A 16,815-nucleotide genomic window follows, 5' to 3' on the forward strand; every position below is an offset into this window, starting at 1 on the left:
TTTATTTGGCATTCAAAACCATTCATGACCTGTCCCCTCCCTTTCCAGTCTTCTTACATCTTCTCCCTCACCTCCTCCCGCTGATCCCCACCATATACTCCAAGGTCCAGTGACACTGGCCTCCTTACCATTCTTTAAACAAGACTCCATCTCCAAACTACTAGCATTTCATTTCATTGACTCTCCCCTGCCTGGAATGCTCTGCCTCTTTATCTTCCCCTCCTGGCTTCCTTCAAGTTCCAGCTAAAATCCTACCTGCTACATGAAGCCTCTTTTGACACTCCTACTTGTAGTGCCTATCCTGTATTTATTATCTCCAAATTACCCTGCATGGATCTTGTTTGCATATAGATATTTTCATGTTGTTTCTCCCATCACACTGTGAGCTCCTTGAAAGTAGGGACTGTCTTTTGTCTTTTTTTTTTTTTGTATCAGTGGCTAACACAGTGCCTGGCACATAGTAAACATTGAAAAAATACTTGTTGACTAAGTGCATTGGTAAAAGTAGAAAGCACACTAATAAAATTACAGATCCTTGAAGTTTCAAAATGTTTATTTTCTGACACCGTATTGTAGTTCATGAGATAGCATTTGGTGAATAAATGACCCTTTCTTTACCCCAACCCAAACTGCCCTAGAGACTACAACATGAAGTCAGAGGGCAGAACCCACAAGATCATATTCCATCTCTCAACAGCACTATCTTAATCTGGCCTATGCAGATTCCACCTGAAGGTGATCTCCCCTTCCAAACAGTGCAGCCTAAGTACTCCTAGACTTCATGTCAAGCCCTACCCTAGTGCCATCAGGACCTCCAGACTTTCCAGCTGCCCTATGGTTGAATTCTCCTATGTGTTGTCTCCCCCTAATGATGATGTGAACTCTGAGAATAGACTGTCTCCTTTTCTATTCTTATTCCTCGTGCTTAGCACAAGGCTAAACAAATGCTTTTCAATTAGGAAGAGTTGCCTCTAGAATTTGATAGAGGCAAACGTTGTCTCATCCTCCCAGATCAAAATGGAACACCATGCTGCTACTGTCACATCCACTGTCCCGCAGTCCCGGGTCATCTCATTTTAAACAGGGAAGCTGCAAATTATTAGCTATGTCTAATTTTGTATCACTGTGTTACAGTCACTGAAGTTGGAAGTTTGGGAGTGAACCTCAGAGATCATCTAGTTCACTCTAAACAGAACTCACCTCTTCAATATCCATGACAAGTGGACACTCCTCTTCTCAGGGGAAGTTTCCCAATGATGGGGAAGCTCCCAAGAGCACCTAACGACTTTTGGATCACTCTAATTGTTAGGAAGTTTTTCCTTAAACTGAAACAAAATCTGTCCTTCTGAAACTTCTACTCTTTGCTCTTAGCTTTATCTTCTGAGGCCAACAGGACCAGCTGAATCCCTCTTTCACAGACAGCCTTTCAAATAATAAGCAATGGTAGAGAATAATTATATATTATATTTATATAACATAAGCATTTTATATAATGTATAAGCATATAATATAGATTATAAAGTACAATTTTAGAGTTAGAAGATTACCTGGCCCAATTCCATCATTTTATAGAAAGCTTAAGTCATCTTCTAGTAAGGAGCATATCTAAGACTATACTAATAATAATAACAATACAACAACAATAACTCACATTTCTATGGAGCTTTAGGTTTTACAAAGTTCATTCCTCAAAACCTAGAATGTAAGTACTGCAGATATTATTGTCCCTGGTTTAGAAATGACGAGTTTGAGAGGCTCAGTAACGTAAGCCATAAATGTAAGAGTCCAAACCTCATGACTAAGTCTAGAGCTCTCTCCATAGAATGACACTGTAGATATGAACTTTTTTAAGGGGGCAGAGGCATGTAAAAGGACTTGCATTTCTTCTCAGACCAATGCACAAATGGCTGCAAATATTTATTCAGCATGAATAATCAATGCAAGAAAACACCAAGCCTGATGTCTTTGGAAATTTGCAATCCTTTGGAAAACTTCCAAAATACTGTTTTCTGGAAAAGAAAGCACCCTATAAGATTGGTAGAATGTGAAGAATTCAGAGGAACATGTATCAACTGCTAAAATGTAAAACAGGTGAAAGTAAAAGAAAAATATGGTCAATGATTACAATAATATAGATGAAAACAACATTGCAATTCGGATGAATTGCAATGACTCATCTTGCCTCCAAAGGACCAATAATAAAACACCCATTCCTCCTCTCCATAGAACAGGTGTTCCTTGCAAGTGCGAAATGTTGTATATATTGTCAGATGCAACTTCTGGGATGGTTTATTTTGATTAACTGCTTCTTTACTGTGTGAAGGAAGTGATATTAGGAAGTGATGTTTAACCTAAAAAACAAATACTGTTAATAACACTTACTTAAGAAAAGGAGGAAATTGTTTTGCATTTGGAATTAGAAGACCTGGGTTCAAATCCTATCTCTGCCACTTATTAACTGTAATCTTAAACAAATTACTGAACCTACACATCCCAGCATTTAACATAGTGTCTGGCATGTAATAGGTATTTCATAAATGTTTACTGAATTGAATTTATTTAATTTCCTTGTCAACAAAATGGGGATAGTAATTTCTGTACTACCTACTCTACAAAGTTGATGTGAGGATCAACTGAGATAAATATAAAATACTTTGCAAACCATAAATTGTTATGTAAATAGCTATAATTAGGGCAGTATCATGTGAGGAAAATAATCGTATTTAACGATAATAGATTCTAGAAAAATATTTACCTCAAAACAGCTCAAGGAACACTAGTAAGTTATGACAGCAAAAAATTCAGTTTAGGTCATTGGGCAGAAAGTCAGGGCCTGGACATGTACTCTATGAAGCAATGGCAGCCTTGAGAGGAGAAGGGCCAATTCAATGCCTAGGCACAAGAATGGGGGGGAGGAATGAAGAGTGGGATTTGTAGGAGGTCAGAAACCAATGTTATTTTCAACATCACACTAGGCTTTGTCAGGGTCACAGCAAAGGATAGAATCAAATCATGTAAGGAGAAGACAGAAACTGGCCAAGGCCAGAACCCATAATGGACCACCAGCAAAGTGAGACAGAAGATAGGCACTTAGGCGCAGGGTAGGGCCTGATACAAGATGCTTCATATGAATTTTTAATAAGAATAGTATCCAGAATACATGAGGGAGCAGTGCAAATGGGCTGGGGGAAGATCAAACCTTCCAAAAATGCCTGAGAAGACTGGCAAGAGCACATGATCTAAATCTAAAAGCTGAGACTGGAAAAATGACTAAACAGAAGAAAACAAGAAATGAAATGAAAAAAATATGGCCAAAAGGAAGTTTAAGAAGTAAACCCAGAAAAAGAGTACAACATTTACAAGGAAAAAATGGGAGGAAATGGTTTAGCCACAAAGACTAAAAGAATGATCCAAAGAAATGAAGCAAGAAATAATAAGTGAAAAGAGAAAGGAAATGAGAGTTCAGAAAAGAAAAATTGAAAGGTGCTTGAAAAGCTTAGAATAGATAATAGAAAAACTTATCCAAGTAGTGGACTCCTTGAAAAAATAGAATGAACCAAACAAATCAAAGACTCCATGAGGCAAAATGAAATACTAGAACAAAGTCAAAGATTGAAAAAAGTAAAAGAAAATGTAAAGTTTTGACTCTCAAAAACAACTGACTTAAGAAACAGGTCAAAAGGGAATAGATTAAGGATCACCAAACTCACTAAAAGCCATAATTAAGCAAAAAAATTGTATACCATGCTTCAAAAAATCATCACAGAAAACTGCCCAGATCCATTAGAACCAGAGGTGAAGGTCCAAAATAGAAAGAATCTGTCAGTCATGTCCTAAAAGAAACCTTAAACTGAAAATGCCCAGGAATGTAATATCAAGTATCCAGAGTTTCCAAGTCAAAGATAAAAAAAAATACTGCAAACAGCCAAAAAGAGTTCAAGTATCAAGGAACCACAGTTAGCATCACAAAAGACTTTATAGAATCACAGAATTTGAGAATTGCAAGGGATTTTAGTGACCCTCTAGGGCAATCCATCCATGAAAGGAATCTCCTCCATAACATATTTAGCAAATGACATCTAGGCTTTGCTTGAAGCTCTCCAATGAGGATCACCTCTCAAGGTAGTCTATTTCACTTTTGGACAACTTGAATTTTTCAGAAGTTTAGAAGAACAACTATTGTAAAGGGGAAAAAAATCTTGGAATATGATATTCCAAAAATCGAAAGGTAAAGTGTGCAGCTAAGAATGATTTACCAAAAAAACTAAATATGATCGTACAAGGGGAAAATGCACATATTATAAAATTAGAGAATTACTGATGAAAAGACGAGAGTGGAATAAAAACTTTGAAATACAAACATAGGAATCAAATGAAACCTAAAATGAGAAATACATTCAAGCAACTGGAAGGTCCTAAAATGATGAAGAAGTGCATATGTGATAAGATGGGGGGAATAGGATACAAATTCCTTCAGAATGTTACTATTGTCAAGGGTTACAGAGGAAGTAAGACAAACAGGAGACCCAGGTATGGTTTCATTCTGTTATATCTGTTTTAAGAGAAAAGATAAAGAAGGGAAAGGTGATATACTAGGTAAGAAAAGAGGAAGACAGATTAAAAATATACTCTCAAATATAAGACATGTGTGAAAAGAATATGAAAACATAGAGGAATTGGTAGAGGGAAATAGTAAAGGGAAGGTTGTGCATACACACAGTTTGGTGTAGAACGATGTTAAACTCAAGAGAGAAACATGCTGACGTAAGAAAAGGAGGACTTGTAGGAAGGCAAATTAAAATGTAGAGTAGATTTAGGGAGGGAATAGTCACAAGTAAAACAAACTTCACCTTCAGAGAGTTGATCACAATAAGGAAAAGAAAAGGAACCAGACATCAGGGTCTAAGCTTGGTGAAAAAGAGGGAGGGAAAAGACTACTGCAGTTACAGATTTCTGGTGTTGATCAGGTTCCTTCTCTTTTTTCATTCTCTCTCTCTCTCTCTCTCCTTCTCCCTGCCTCTCCCTCCCCCCCCCTTTACAAAGGGGGAGTATAGGGAGAGAGGGAAAAATAGAAGAGATTGTGATGGAGGGAAATACACAACTAATTATCATAAAAGTAAATGTAAATGGAATGAAGTCACCCATAAAAGAGAGGACAGTGACAGAATGGATTACAAAGAAGAAAACAATTATTTGTTGTTTATAAGAAGCACACTTGAAACATAAAGATTCACTCAGTCAAAATGAGGGACTAGAGCAGAATTTATTATGCTTACCTAAAGCATAAAGGTGAATTCGAAAAAGCAATCATGATTTCAGACAAGGTAGCAGTAAAAATAGAATAATTAAAGACATAAATAGGAAAACTATATGATATTGAAAGGGACCACAGGCGATGAAATAATACAAATATGCACCCATTACGATGGCATCTAAATACTTGAAAAAGTTAATTGAATTACAGGGAGAAATAGACAACAAAGCTATCATAGTTGAGGACCTCAATGTGCCTCTGTTATGACCTACACAAATCTAACAAAAAGTTAAATAAGAAAGAAGCTAAAGACTTCAATAGAGTTTTAGAAAAGTTGTGTATGATCGATCTCCATTGGTTATTGAATAGGAATATAAAGGGATATATGTGTGTGTATATCTACATACATATATATACATATATGTACATACATACATATGTATATATGTATATACATATACATATGTCTCTCCAATGTGCATATAACAACACCTGTGCAAAAGCTGACCATGTTCCAGGACATAAAAATCTCATAAGAAGGCAGAAAAGCAGAAATATTAAACATATCCTTTACTGACCACAATGAAATAAAATTTCAAATGACAAAAAATATTTGAAGACAGGATTCAAACTCAAATGGAAGCTAAATAGCATAAAGAATTATCAGGTCAAAACAAAGCATATAAACAAAAAATAATATAAAGAAAATTAAAATAATGAGAAAACATATCAAAACATTTGGAATGTAGCCAAGGCAACCTTAGGAGGAAATTTATATCTTATAATCAACATAAGAAAGAATAAATAAATGAATTGAGAATGCAACTAAAAGAACTAGACGAAAACTAGAACAAAATTGAAAAGAAAAAAGAGCTAAAACTAGGAGATATTTTTTAATCTAATAAAATGGATAAGCTATTTTATTAACTAATCTGCCAAAGAGCAAAAAAGAGAAACCAAATAGCCAATATTAAAAAATGAAAAGGGAAAAGTCAAAACAAAGCAAGAGGAAATAAAAGTTAGTACAAACTATTTTGCCTAATTATGAGCAATATTACATGATGTATGGCTGCAAAAAAAATCACAATAGAAAGGATTAAATAACATAATGTGTGTAAAGAGCTTTGAGTTGTAAAGCACCATATAAATGTAACTTGTTACTCTGGCAATAATAAATAAGTCCCAAATTGGAGTGCTAATCTTTATATTCATAAATGAAAATAAATGAAACTTCTATTTGCAGAAATTAATTGAAAACATTGGATTTAACTCTGAGATCATATAGTCCAAAGCCCTCATTTTACTAATGAGACTACCAAAGACTAGGAAGGAGAGGTAACTTGTCCAAGATTATACAGTGTTGGCAGAGCTAGGGCTCAAACCCAGATCTTCTAACTCTCAAATACAGAGATCTCGCTACAATAGCTACTGCCTGTGCCTAATAATAAACAAAGGCCAAGCTAATGTAATCTTACTACTATTGGGTGTGACAAATGGCCATGTGTGACCCTAATTCCACCTTTTATCCAGCATATACTTAATTCAAGAATGTTCATATTGCCTCTCAGGATAAGAGCGCCTGAACAGGGAAATATCATTCTCTAAAGATTCATAGATTATTCATATACAGAATTATTCTTTCTAACCCAGATAGACACATTTCAGAGGAATATGTAGAAGGACAGTAAAGGCTATGCTTTGATATTGTTTCTGCCATCATGACCCCTTTGAGTACCCTTCTACAGTGTATGATAAGAATGCTATTTTTTAAAAGAATCCAAGGCTAACCACCTAGTCTTTGCCATGTTTCTCTACTAGAATAGAATAACTAATAAATGCCTCAGATCTAGGCAAAAAATATGGACCTGTCTAATCCTAGCCTAGTTACTTAGACTTTGCCATGTTTCTTCACAAGAATGGAATAGCTAATAAACGTCTCAAACCCAAGCAAAAATATGGACCTGTCTGCTAACTGAACACCAAGCATATGTTTGCACAAGGGAGATCTGCTAACCTCTTTTACAGCCTTTTCATTGCCAGATTTGTAAACACAAAAGTGAGGATTTTAAGAACAGTTATCTGGTGACTCCGGCCAACTTGCAGTAGGCTAGACAGAGATGCATCATTTTAACATTAGAGTAAGAGGCTTCTGCAAATTTGTCCTTTTCCACCACTGTCATTGTTCTTTAAAAAAATCTTTTTCCTTTCCCTTACTTGCAGCGTTGCATTATTTATTGGGACAATTTAAGCCAATGGAAAGAACACTTGAATAGGAATCAGAAAACCCAGGTTCAAGTTTTGCTTCTGCCACTAGCTTGGGCCACTTGGGCACATCACTTGACTTTTCCAGGCCTCAATTTCCTAATCTATAAAATGGTGGAGTCAGCCTAGGTGATTCCCAAGGTCCCATCCAGATCTAGTGTCCCATGATCTGTGACTCTAGTTCATTTTAACTGAAGGGACAGAAATAACACTTGCTGAACTTCACTGGTAGAGGTGAAAGATAGCCATCCCAGTCAGTCCATCCTATTATCAAGTGGCCAAAGTGCAATCTCAACTAGGACATTGTTATGCTTTTTTTTAAAGTTCTGCTATAGAAGGTCTGAAGAGAACTTTGAGGGGCAAATTTAATTTTATAGATATTGAGGAAGACCATACCTACGACAGAATAATAAATTTAAATTTAGGTCTGATTTTGACACCTAAGCTACTTGATGGTGCTTCACTTAATTCACCTAAGTGCAATCAAAGCCAATCTGTTCTCAAATTGCATTCATTCTGTGCTATTAAACTGTCAGGTAATGGGGTTGTAAACAAAATATCATAATTACAACATATGCGATTGCTATCATGTCTTGGTTCAATTCAGTCAAAATTTCTCAACAATCACCATAAAGCAATTTTTCTAGTCAATAGTTGATGTAACCAATAAAAGATCATAGAATATTGGAGCTGGAATGGATTTAAAGGTCACCATATTGGGTTTGCCTTATATGACGGATGAGGAAGCTGCAGTTCAGAGAAGGAAAGTAATTTGCCCAGGGTTATATGGCAAGTTAGTGGACAAAGGACTAAAACTCGAGTATTCTGAGCCTGAGTGCAGTGTTCTTTTCAATATATCATAACGCCTGTCCCACTCTCTAGAACCGGCTTCTTACCTATCAAACATATTGCATAAAGGAAAAAATTTGAAAGGACAGACAGATCCTACAAGTAACCAATGAGATGATCTTGTCATTTCTACCTCCACAATATTGCTTCCATTTGCCCCCTTCTCTCTCCATGGACTGTTTCTTCCCTAGTTCAAGTCCTCTCTATCTATTCACTCTATCCTAGTACCTTGCATTTATTTGTTGTTTGTCCTTTGTTCTTGAAGAGGACCATAACATCAGGAATGTGATGCAATGATGTGCAAGTGAATTGTATTTAAGTGAGAGAGGGCTGTGCAAAGTCACCAGCCTCACTTTGTCCTCCAGAGTCATCTGGGTCTAGTGGCAAGATATAGATCAGGATGACCGGAGATGGCCCTTTATTTTTGTATATGTCTTGTAGAGAGGCAATGTGGCATGGAGTATAGGCATACCTCAGAGATATTGCGGGTTCAAATTCCAGACTACCACAATAAAGCAAATATCATGATAAAGCAAGTCACAAGAATGTTTTGGCTTCTCAGTGTATATAAAAGTTAATGTTTACACCATGCTGCAGTCTATTAAGTGTGCAATAGTATTATATCTAAAAATTAAAGCACATACCTTTATTAAAAATACGTTATTGCTAAAGAAAAATGCTCACCAACATCTGAGCCTTTAGCTAGCCACAATCTTTTTGCTGGTGGAGTGTCTCACCTAGATGTTGATGACTGCTAACTGTTCAATGTGGTAATTGCTGAAGGTTTTGGTGGCTGTGGCAATTTCTTAAAATAGGACAATGAAGTTTGCCCCATTGACTCTTCCTTTCACTTGAACACTTAGAAGCCATTGTAGAATTATTATTTGGCCTAATTTCAACATTGTTGTGCCTCAGGGAATAGGGAGGCCTGAGGAGCCTGTTGGTGGAGCAGTCAGAAGACACATAACACTTCCAAATGGTTTGCCATCTTATATGCACGTTTCATGGTGCCCCAAAACAATTACGATAGTAACATCAAAGATCACTGCTCACAGATCATCATAACTTATGTAATCATAATGAAAAAGTTTGAAATATTGAGAGAATTAAGAAAATGTGACACAGAGACACGATGTGAACACATGCTGTTTGAAAAATGGCACTGATACTCTTGCTCAACACAGGATTGCCAAAAACCTTCAATCTGTAATTTTAAAACCCCTAAATACCTGTGAAGTAAAATAAAAAGAAGTGCAATAAAACTACATATGCATATGTAAAGTGTATCCTTGAAACCAGGAAGTCTAGGATTCCTGTCTTACCATGGATGTATTCTGGCTGTGTGACTCTAGGCAAACCTTTTAACTTCTCAATGTTCTTGGCATCTAACACTACAAGTTCTGCAAAAATTGACAACCTGAGTCAATAGGGAAGTTTCTTCATCTGGGAGTTGCCTATACCAAAGAAAAAAATCCAGGTTTTCTTCCTATTTCTTTATTTTGTATACACTTATTTAGATACATAGCGTCCCCCAAAAGAATACAAGTTTCCAGGAATGTTTTCATTTTTGCCTTTGTATCTCCAGCATAGTACCTGGCCCATTAATTGGCTAGTTGGTTGGTTATTCATGCAAAAAAGTAGCAAGGGAGCCATTTTTAGTTTAGTTTAGCTAAACAATGGTAAAAAAAATCTTCATGAAAACCTATACCACTGATCTACCAGTTTTCACCTCCTTATGACCGTCTGTTTCCACTTCAGTCCTCAGAATTTTAAACGCTAGAAAACTGAGTTTCCCTGGAATTTATCCCCACAGTGTCCCTGATAGGCCTTTGCCACTGGGTCCACCAAGGTGGTTAAGCCATGTCCCTTGTTTGTGAGCAAAGAAGGCTCTGCTTGCCCTCTTCCCTCCCTGAAATGGAAAACCCATCACACCCTGCTCACCTTCATTTCATTTACAAGTGAGTAAAGGAATAAAGGGCAGCTAGGTGGCTGGAGGAACTGGAGTCAGGAAGACTCATTTGCCTAAATTCAAATCTGGCCTCAGCCACTTTCTAGCTGGGTGACCCTGGGCAAGTCACTTAACCCTGTTTCCCTCAGTTTCTTCATCTGTAAAATGAGCTGGAGAAGGAAATAGCAAACCATTCCTATGTCTTTGCCAAGGAAACTCCAAATGAAGTAACAAGGAGTCAGAAATAACTGAAAACAACTGAACAACAACCACAAATGAATGAAAATTGAGTATGACAAAACTGCTACTTGCAATGTTGGCCTCTAGGGAAAGAATACAAAATAGCACCTTAAGAAAGTATCACCAAATGCTCCCTCAAATCATTCAGAAGAGGGAAACTGCTGGACACGGAAAGTCTACTGCTGTGCAAGCCACTTCCTGCAGAGAAACAAGAAAAAGCTGGACCAGAGAAGAGTTTTTTTTTTTTTTTTCTGGCGTACAGCCACAGCCCATGAGTAAGGAGGGAGTAGGGAGAGGAAGGGAGGGGAAGGGAGAGAAAGGAATAGAAGTAATGATACAATCTTTAGCCTTACTAGTTTAATTATTGATTCTTGCTAATTAGTTTCTCTGTTGCTAAATAATTGAAGGTGCTATCAAAGTGTAAACAAAATTTAAAACTACACATTAAAGTTTTGAACCTTCTAAAATTTCAGTGCCCCAGGGAAAAGGGCTATTCACCCAACTGTAGTTACATCTCTGGGGCATGCCACTGCAGAAAAGTTGCCTACCTATGGCCTACCTATGGGGAAATATTTATTTCCCCACATTCGTAAGATAGATAGATAGACAGATAGATAAAGATATAGATAGCTAGATGTATGTATGCATGTATGTATATGCACGTATATGCAATTGTGTATGCATATACATGTATATACACATGTACATATACATTTTATTAAATGGATATTTGTTTCTATATTTATGTATATAAATATATTCTATATAATATAGTCACATGAGTACCAATATTATATAGCATATAATTGTAACATATCAAACCCTATATTGATATTTATGTTACTTTTAAAGATTTAGTATATGTTATGATTATATGGTATATAATGCTATGTATTATATACTATAATATATTAATATTTATATAAATAAATTAATTTATAAAGTATACACACATATTGCTGGATGTATGTAAGCATCCCACTTAAAGTCCGTTTCTGGATATATAAAATGGAATATCTACCTACTCCACTGAGTGACTAGTCAATAAATAATTATTCAGCACCTACCATGTGTGAGATACTATAAGAATTCAACTGTTTATTAGTATTGTATGAACATATAAAACATTGATTGTCCATAAATATATTTTAAAAGACACATTCCCATTTCCAGCATAAATTTGCAGACCAGTTGCTAGGTTTCCATTTATTAAGCTTCCAGATGAGTTGGTGAAAAGAAAGCAGTATCACTCCCCAAAAGTCAACCGGTTCATGAGACATTTGTTGAAGAGATGAATGCTTTTTCTTTTTTACCTCCCTTCTGGAGGAACGTGGAAATGCACTTTTACATGGTGGGAAAAACAAACAACAACAAAAAGCCAGCTCTGCTGCACAAACCAAACACAAAATTAGACCTGGAATACAGACTAATTGTCTAGATTGTGTCATCTTTCAGACTTCCTTAGAGAACCACTAAAAAGCATTCTTGATGCAAAACTGGACATATGGCTTTAACTTGTTCTGCTCCCACACTAATCACTTAGGAGGAGATTAAACATCTGTATGTTAATTTTAGGGACAGTTTCCCATACTTATCAAGCACAAAGGCGTTTTTACCCTTTCCCTCTTCAGCTGAAGAAGCATTTTCCAACCTTAATAGTAGCACTTGCTGAGTACACATTTCCTTTCCACGCCCCACCCTATCTCCTCTTTCCTGAGTGGAGTAGGAGAGGTAATGAAACTAGCAGAACGGTAATCACTGCTCCAACATTAATAAGATTGAGTCAAGACTTGGAAAGGTCCCTTTGGGTTCCATTATTTAACGTGTCCTAAGCAGTGAGCCATCCCTGAGGGAGATGTTACAGCAGATTTTTTTTTTATCCCTGCTTGCTGCCAGGATACCTTGCCCACTGAGGACACCCTAGGCAGACAACCACATCTGACTTCAAGTAAGTATACCACCCATTTACCAGGGAGACAAAGATCACCAGAAACAAAGGAGCCACAGGGGCTCACACAGAGAAATTTTTAAAATAATATATATTAACAGCCATCATTATATACTTTGTTGCATTTCATTCAACTAGTCCTCTGTGTCTCTGACTAATTGACCTATAAAATATATATATATATATATTTTAAACCCTAGAACTTAAAATACATATAAATGTAGTATCGATTTTCAGAATGAATGCACTCCTGCCTCCTTCCCCCACCTGCTTGGCAATTCCCAAGAGCATTTCCAAGCTTAAGGACACACACTGACAAGAGCAAGATTCCTTCCACTCACGGAGCAGGGCACATGGAGAAAAAATTACTCCAAATCCGCATGCTGACACCAATCACTAGGAAAGAGAGAGGAGTTGTGGATGGGGGAGTGAAAAGTAAGCAACACCAACCTTGAGGATCCCAGTTCACCTGTTTTCTTGGAGTCTCGATTGGAAATTTCATTGCTCCGTTGCCCGAAAAGGGAGAGAAAATGAAATAAGGTCCCCAACTTCTCTGCCTCGGTGCTGCAGTCCAACGAATTAATTTCAAATGATAGGAGAGACTGGACTGATTTGGCTCAACAACCTCAGGGAAAGCCCACCAAGAAAAATATATACGCTAAAAAGGGACTGGAAAAGGACTTATTATTTTTAGTTGTATTTGTGTGAAGGCAGCTGCACCCTGGATGGAATCAAAAGTAAGATCTGCAGGGGAATTGTTGGAGAGGAAGACCCCAGTAAGATTAGCCAGGCTGATCCAAAATGTGATCCCGTCAGGTGCGAGGTTCTGCAGCCCAGATGGTCTAGTCCATGTGCTGAGAGGCTAGTGAGAGGGAGAAGCCCACTGCAGTATTACTACACACATCGAAGGCGTGTGAGCACACACATACATGCGCACGTCAGCCTGGCACACTGACTAGCACAAATGCAGTCCGCGCTCAGCAGCCCCTTCCTTCTCCACCACTACACCCACGGCACATCTCAACTACACCCGCCCAGCATCCTCAGCACCAGCCATTAGACAGCCTTAGCGCAAAAAGCTGCACCAGCCCCCACGTTGGGGAGGTCGCAGGGGGCGGTGCAGCTCTGGGCTGATGAGAGGGGAAGGGGAGGAGAAGGAAAACCATCCCAGCTGCATGCAGCAGCAGCGGCGGCATCACCACCGGCGGCAGCAGCAATAGCAGTTGTGGCAGTGGCAACAGCCCATTTAGCTAAAAAGAAAGAGCAAAGGCACGTTAGCTTTGGAGGGAGTTCTCCAAACTAAGGGCTCCTCTGCCTTGACTAGCGGAGCTGCTTGGTAACTTGTAAAGGGAGGGTCCTGGGGGGCGAAGTGGGTAGAACCCATGTTATTTGTGCATTTAGAAAGGAGACAAGTTCGTGGGGGAGTGGGGGAGACTGGACGAGAGACATTGAGAATTAGAGAGACTGCAGGCTACCTGGAGGGTTGGAAACTGTATCTACTTACTGGCTTTGATCTGGGCTGAGTGGAGGAGGAAGAAGGAGGAGGAGGAGGATGCAGTGTTGTTAGGCGGAGTTTGCAGTCAGCGGGAGACACGCTTGGCTGGCTGGTGGCAGCACCAGCATCAAGAGAAGACGCCCTTCCTTGGGATAACCTCTTTGCAATGGATTCTATCCCAGGCCCCCTCAATCTCCTCTGCCTCAAGCCCCTCTTGCTCCTATTTCCTTGCTCGGGCCGTTGGATAGAGTTTCTCCACCTCCTTCTTTCGGAGGAGACCAGAAGAAATCCATAAGCCTTTTGTTCGGTGAGACTACTCCCATATCTGGCAAGCGCGCTCTCTCTCTCTCTCCCTCTCTTTCTCTAGCTGCTTAGGGAAGCCTCTCTCCCTAGACACAGCCCAAGCTCCCTTCCCAAGCTACGTACCATATGGTTGGGGTTGCTTCACCTTAAGGACAGGGAGGGGAGTTGGAGAGAGAAAAAAATTCTGGCAGAAGGAGGGAAGAGTTCTCAACAGCCTGGCTACCCCAGGAATCAACAGCTCCAGCTGGCTCCAACACAGCAGTGGAGGCTCCTTCCCCAGGAACTGATGGTTCTTATACATTTCCTCCTTGTAGGTCATCATCTTTTGCTTCCCTGAACAGGACTCGACAGGACATTTGGCACCCACTGCTACATTCTGTTCCACTGACACAACCTAAAGCCAAGTATATGATGGCAAAGGTTGAGTGGGTGTTGGTATAAGGAAAGGTGGCAGGGCCTTGACTTCTGAAAAGAACCTCCGTTGAAGGTGATAAAATGGTCTTTTGAACTGGATAATCTCTAAAATTTCTTCTAGCTCCAATATTCTATGAATCTGAAAGACTATTCATGGGGGGAGGGGGGATTCTATTTATAAGCAGTCTCTTGCATGGAGAGGCAGCCTTGGGTAAGGGATAGAGTATCTGGCCTCAGAAAAAAAGAAGGTTCAAGTTCCACCTCTGACACATCCTGGCTGTATGACTCTAGTCTAGTCACTTAACCTCATGGTGCTTTAGGCAATTCTTTAAGACCATAAATTGCCTTGGTGATGGTTTCCTCATCAGGGAGATCCCTCTATGAATGAAATCATAGGTCCAGTCCCTATCCCTATTTGATCCACTGCATAAAGAGGGAACAATTTAAGGATGGATTCTGGGTCCTAAGACTAGATTTCTAAAAGTCTCTTTTAGAATATTCAAACTGGAAGGAACCATAGAGATCATTTAGTCCAACCTCTCACTTAACAGAGAAGGAAGCCCATTGAAAGCAAGTGACTTAACCTGTGGTCACATAAGTAGTAAGTCATAGATCTGGGATTTGAACCCAAGCTACTTAACTCCCAGGTAAGTGCCCTGCATAGGCTGCTATTGGTTAGTTTGTTTAGTTTACAGAAAATCACTCTCTTTTTCATTCTTATGTCTCTCTGATGGGATTGTAGAGGTTGCCATGTATTAATATGCTTGACTAGAGAGGCTTGAGGTTACTGGGAAAGTTTGTGTTAACCTAGGACTTTCCCTTTTTATATCTCCCAAGTGAGACACTCAGCCTTCTAACTCTGACCAGAAAAGATATCCCTGCAGAAGCTCACCCCAGTCTGTACTTTAACACCAGGTTGGGTTCAAACTGGCTGCTCATGTTGAAGTCAAAAGATCTTTGTGGCTAGAATTCTTAACCTTTTATGTAAAGTGGATCCCCCTTTGGCAATCTGGTGAAATGTATGGATCCTTTCTCAGAATGTTATTAAATGCATAAAATAAAAAAGGAACAGTTACACTAAAGTTACACTGAAGTACAGTTATCAAAATAGCAAGAAAAACAAGTTCCCAGATACCATGTTAAGAACTCCTGATCCAGAGATATTATCATTGCTGGCCTGTCACCTCTTGATGGAATAGTAGTGTTGGATTTGGAGTTAGAATGCACATTACAGGCTCTTCTCTGAGTGACCTTGTTAAGAGGAAACCTCTCTGGACCTCACTTCCTTCATCTGTAGAGAGAAGAGTTTGGACTACTATTTCTATCATCTTCTAGCTTCTGAATCTATGATTAGATGGACCACTTCACTGGCAATCAGAAAATAGATAAGGCAATAACATAATAGAAAGAAGACTAAGCTCAGAGTCAGAAGACTTAGGTTTGAGTTCTGGTTCTGGCTCATTACTCACTATCCATGTGACCTGGGTGACTCATTTCCACCCCCTCTGCGGCTCAGTTTCTTCCTCTGTAAAATACAGGTAAGAATACTTGCTCTATCTACCTTACAGGGGTGTTGTGGCAAAAGCACTTTGTATTCATGCTACTGAGCCATCCTCTTAATCCAAGCTCCCTACCTATTTCCCCTTCCACGTTAGAATACTTTGAAAACATGAGAGATTACAATGTAAAAAAAAAATAAGCACAATCTATTATTACTATGACACATTAGAGATCCTATGTTCAGGTTTAAAAGGAGCTGTTCCAGAGGTCCTTTAGAAGGAATCTTAAATTCCTACTCCTCTCCCTCTCTCCATCTTCCAGTGTCCTTATCGTCCCTATGCAGAGTAGAGAAGCCAGCTAATTGTTTCATCTATGTTAGGACACCAGACCAGAGGAAGAAGGCAATGTCAGATTAACAGAAGGAAAGAATCAAGATGGAACACTGATGGGAAGTGAAATGCTGGCCACTAGTATAATGGTTACAAACAGGCAAGTTGATGTATACTATGGAGAGCTGGCCAATGTATCATCCATATGTTGAGGTGTAGTTGAAGGAGCGTTGAATAAGGAATCAAGAGATCTGGGTTCAAATTCTGACTCCA

The 16,815-nt window shown here is 38.7% G+C and overlaps 1 protein-coding gene across 1 annotated transcript in view; it reads right to left on the reverse strand.

Annotated features, from left to right (window-relative positions):
• The window catches only part of KCNK10 (potassium two pore domain channel subfamily K member 10), a 201,153-nt gene extending 188,150 nt beyond the window's left edge, over positions 1–13,003 (reverse strand). Inside the window, exon 1 of the mRNA XM_036736115.1 lies at positions 12,952–13,003. Coding sequence (XP_036592010.1) covers positions 12,952–13,003 — 52 coding nt within the window. The remainder of the gene's footprint in view (positions 1–12,951) is intronic.
• Between the last annotated feature and the right edge of the window lie 3,812 nt (positions 13,004–16,815).

The sequence above is a fragment of the Trichosurus vulpecula genome, chromosome 8 (assembly GCF_011100635.1).
Source record: "Trichosurus vulpecula isolate mTriVul1 chromosome 8, mTriVul1.pri, whole genome shotgun sequence".
Taxonomy (NCBI): domain Eukaryota; kingdom Metazoa; phylum Chordata; class Mammalia; order Diprotodontia; family Phalangeridae; genus Trichosurus; species Trichosurus vulpecula.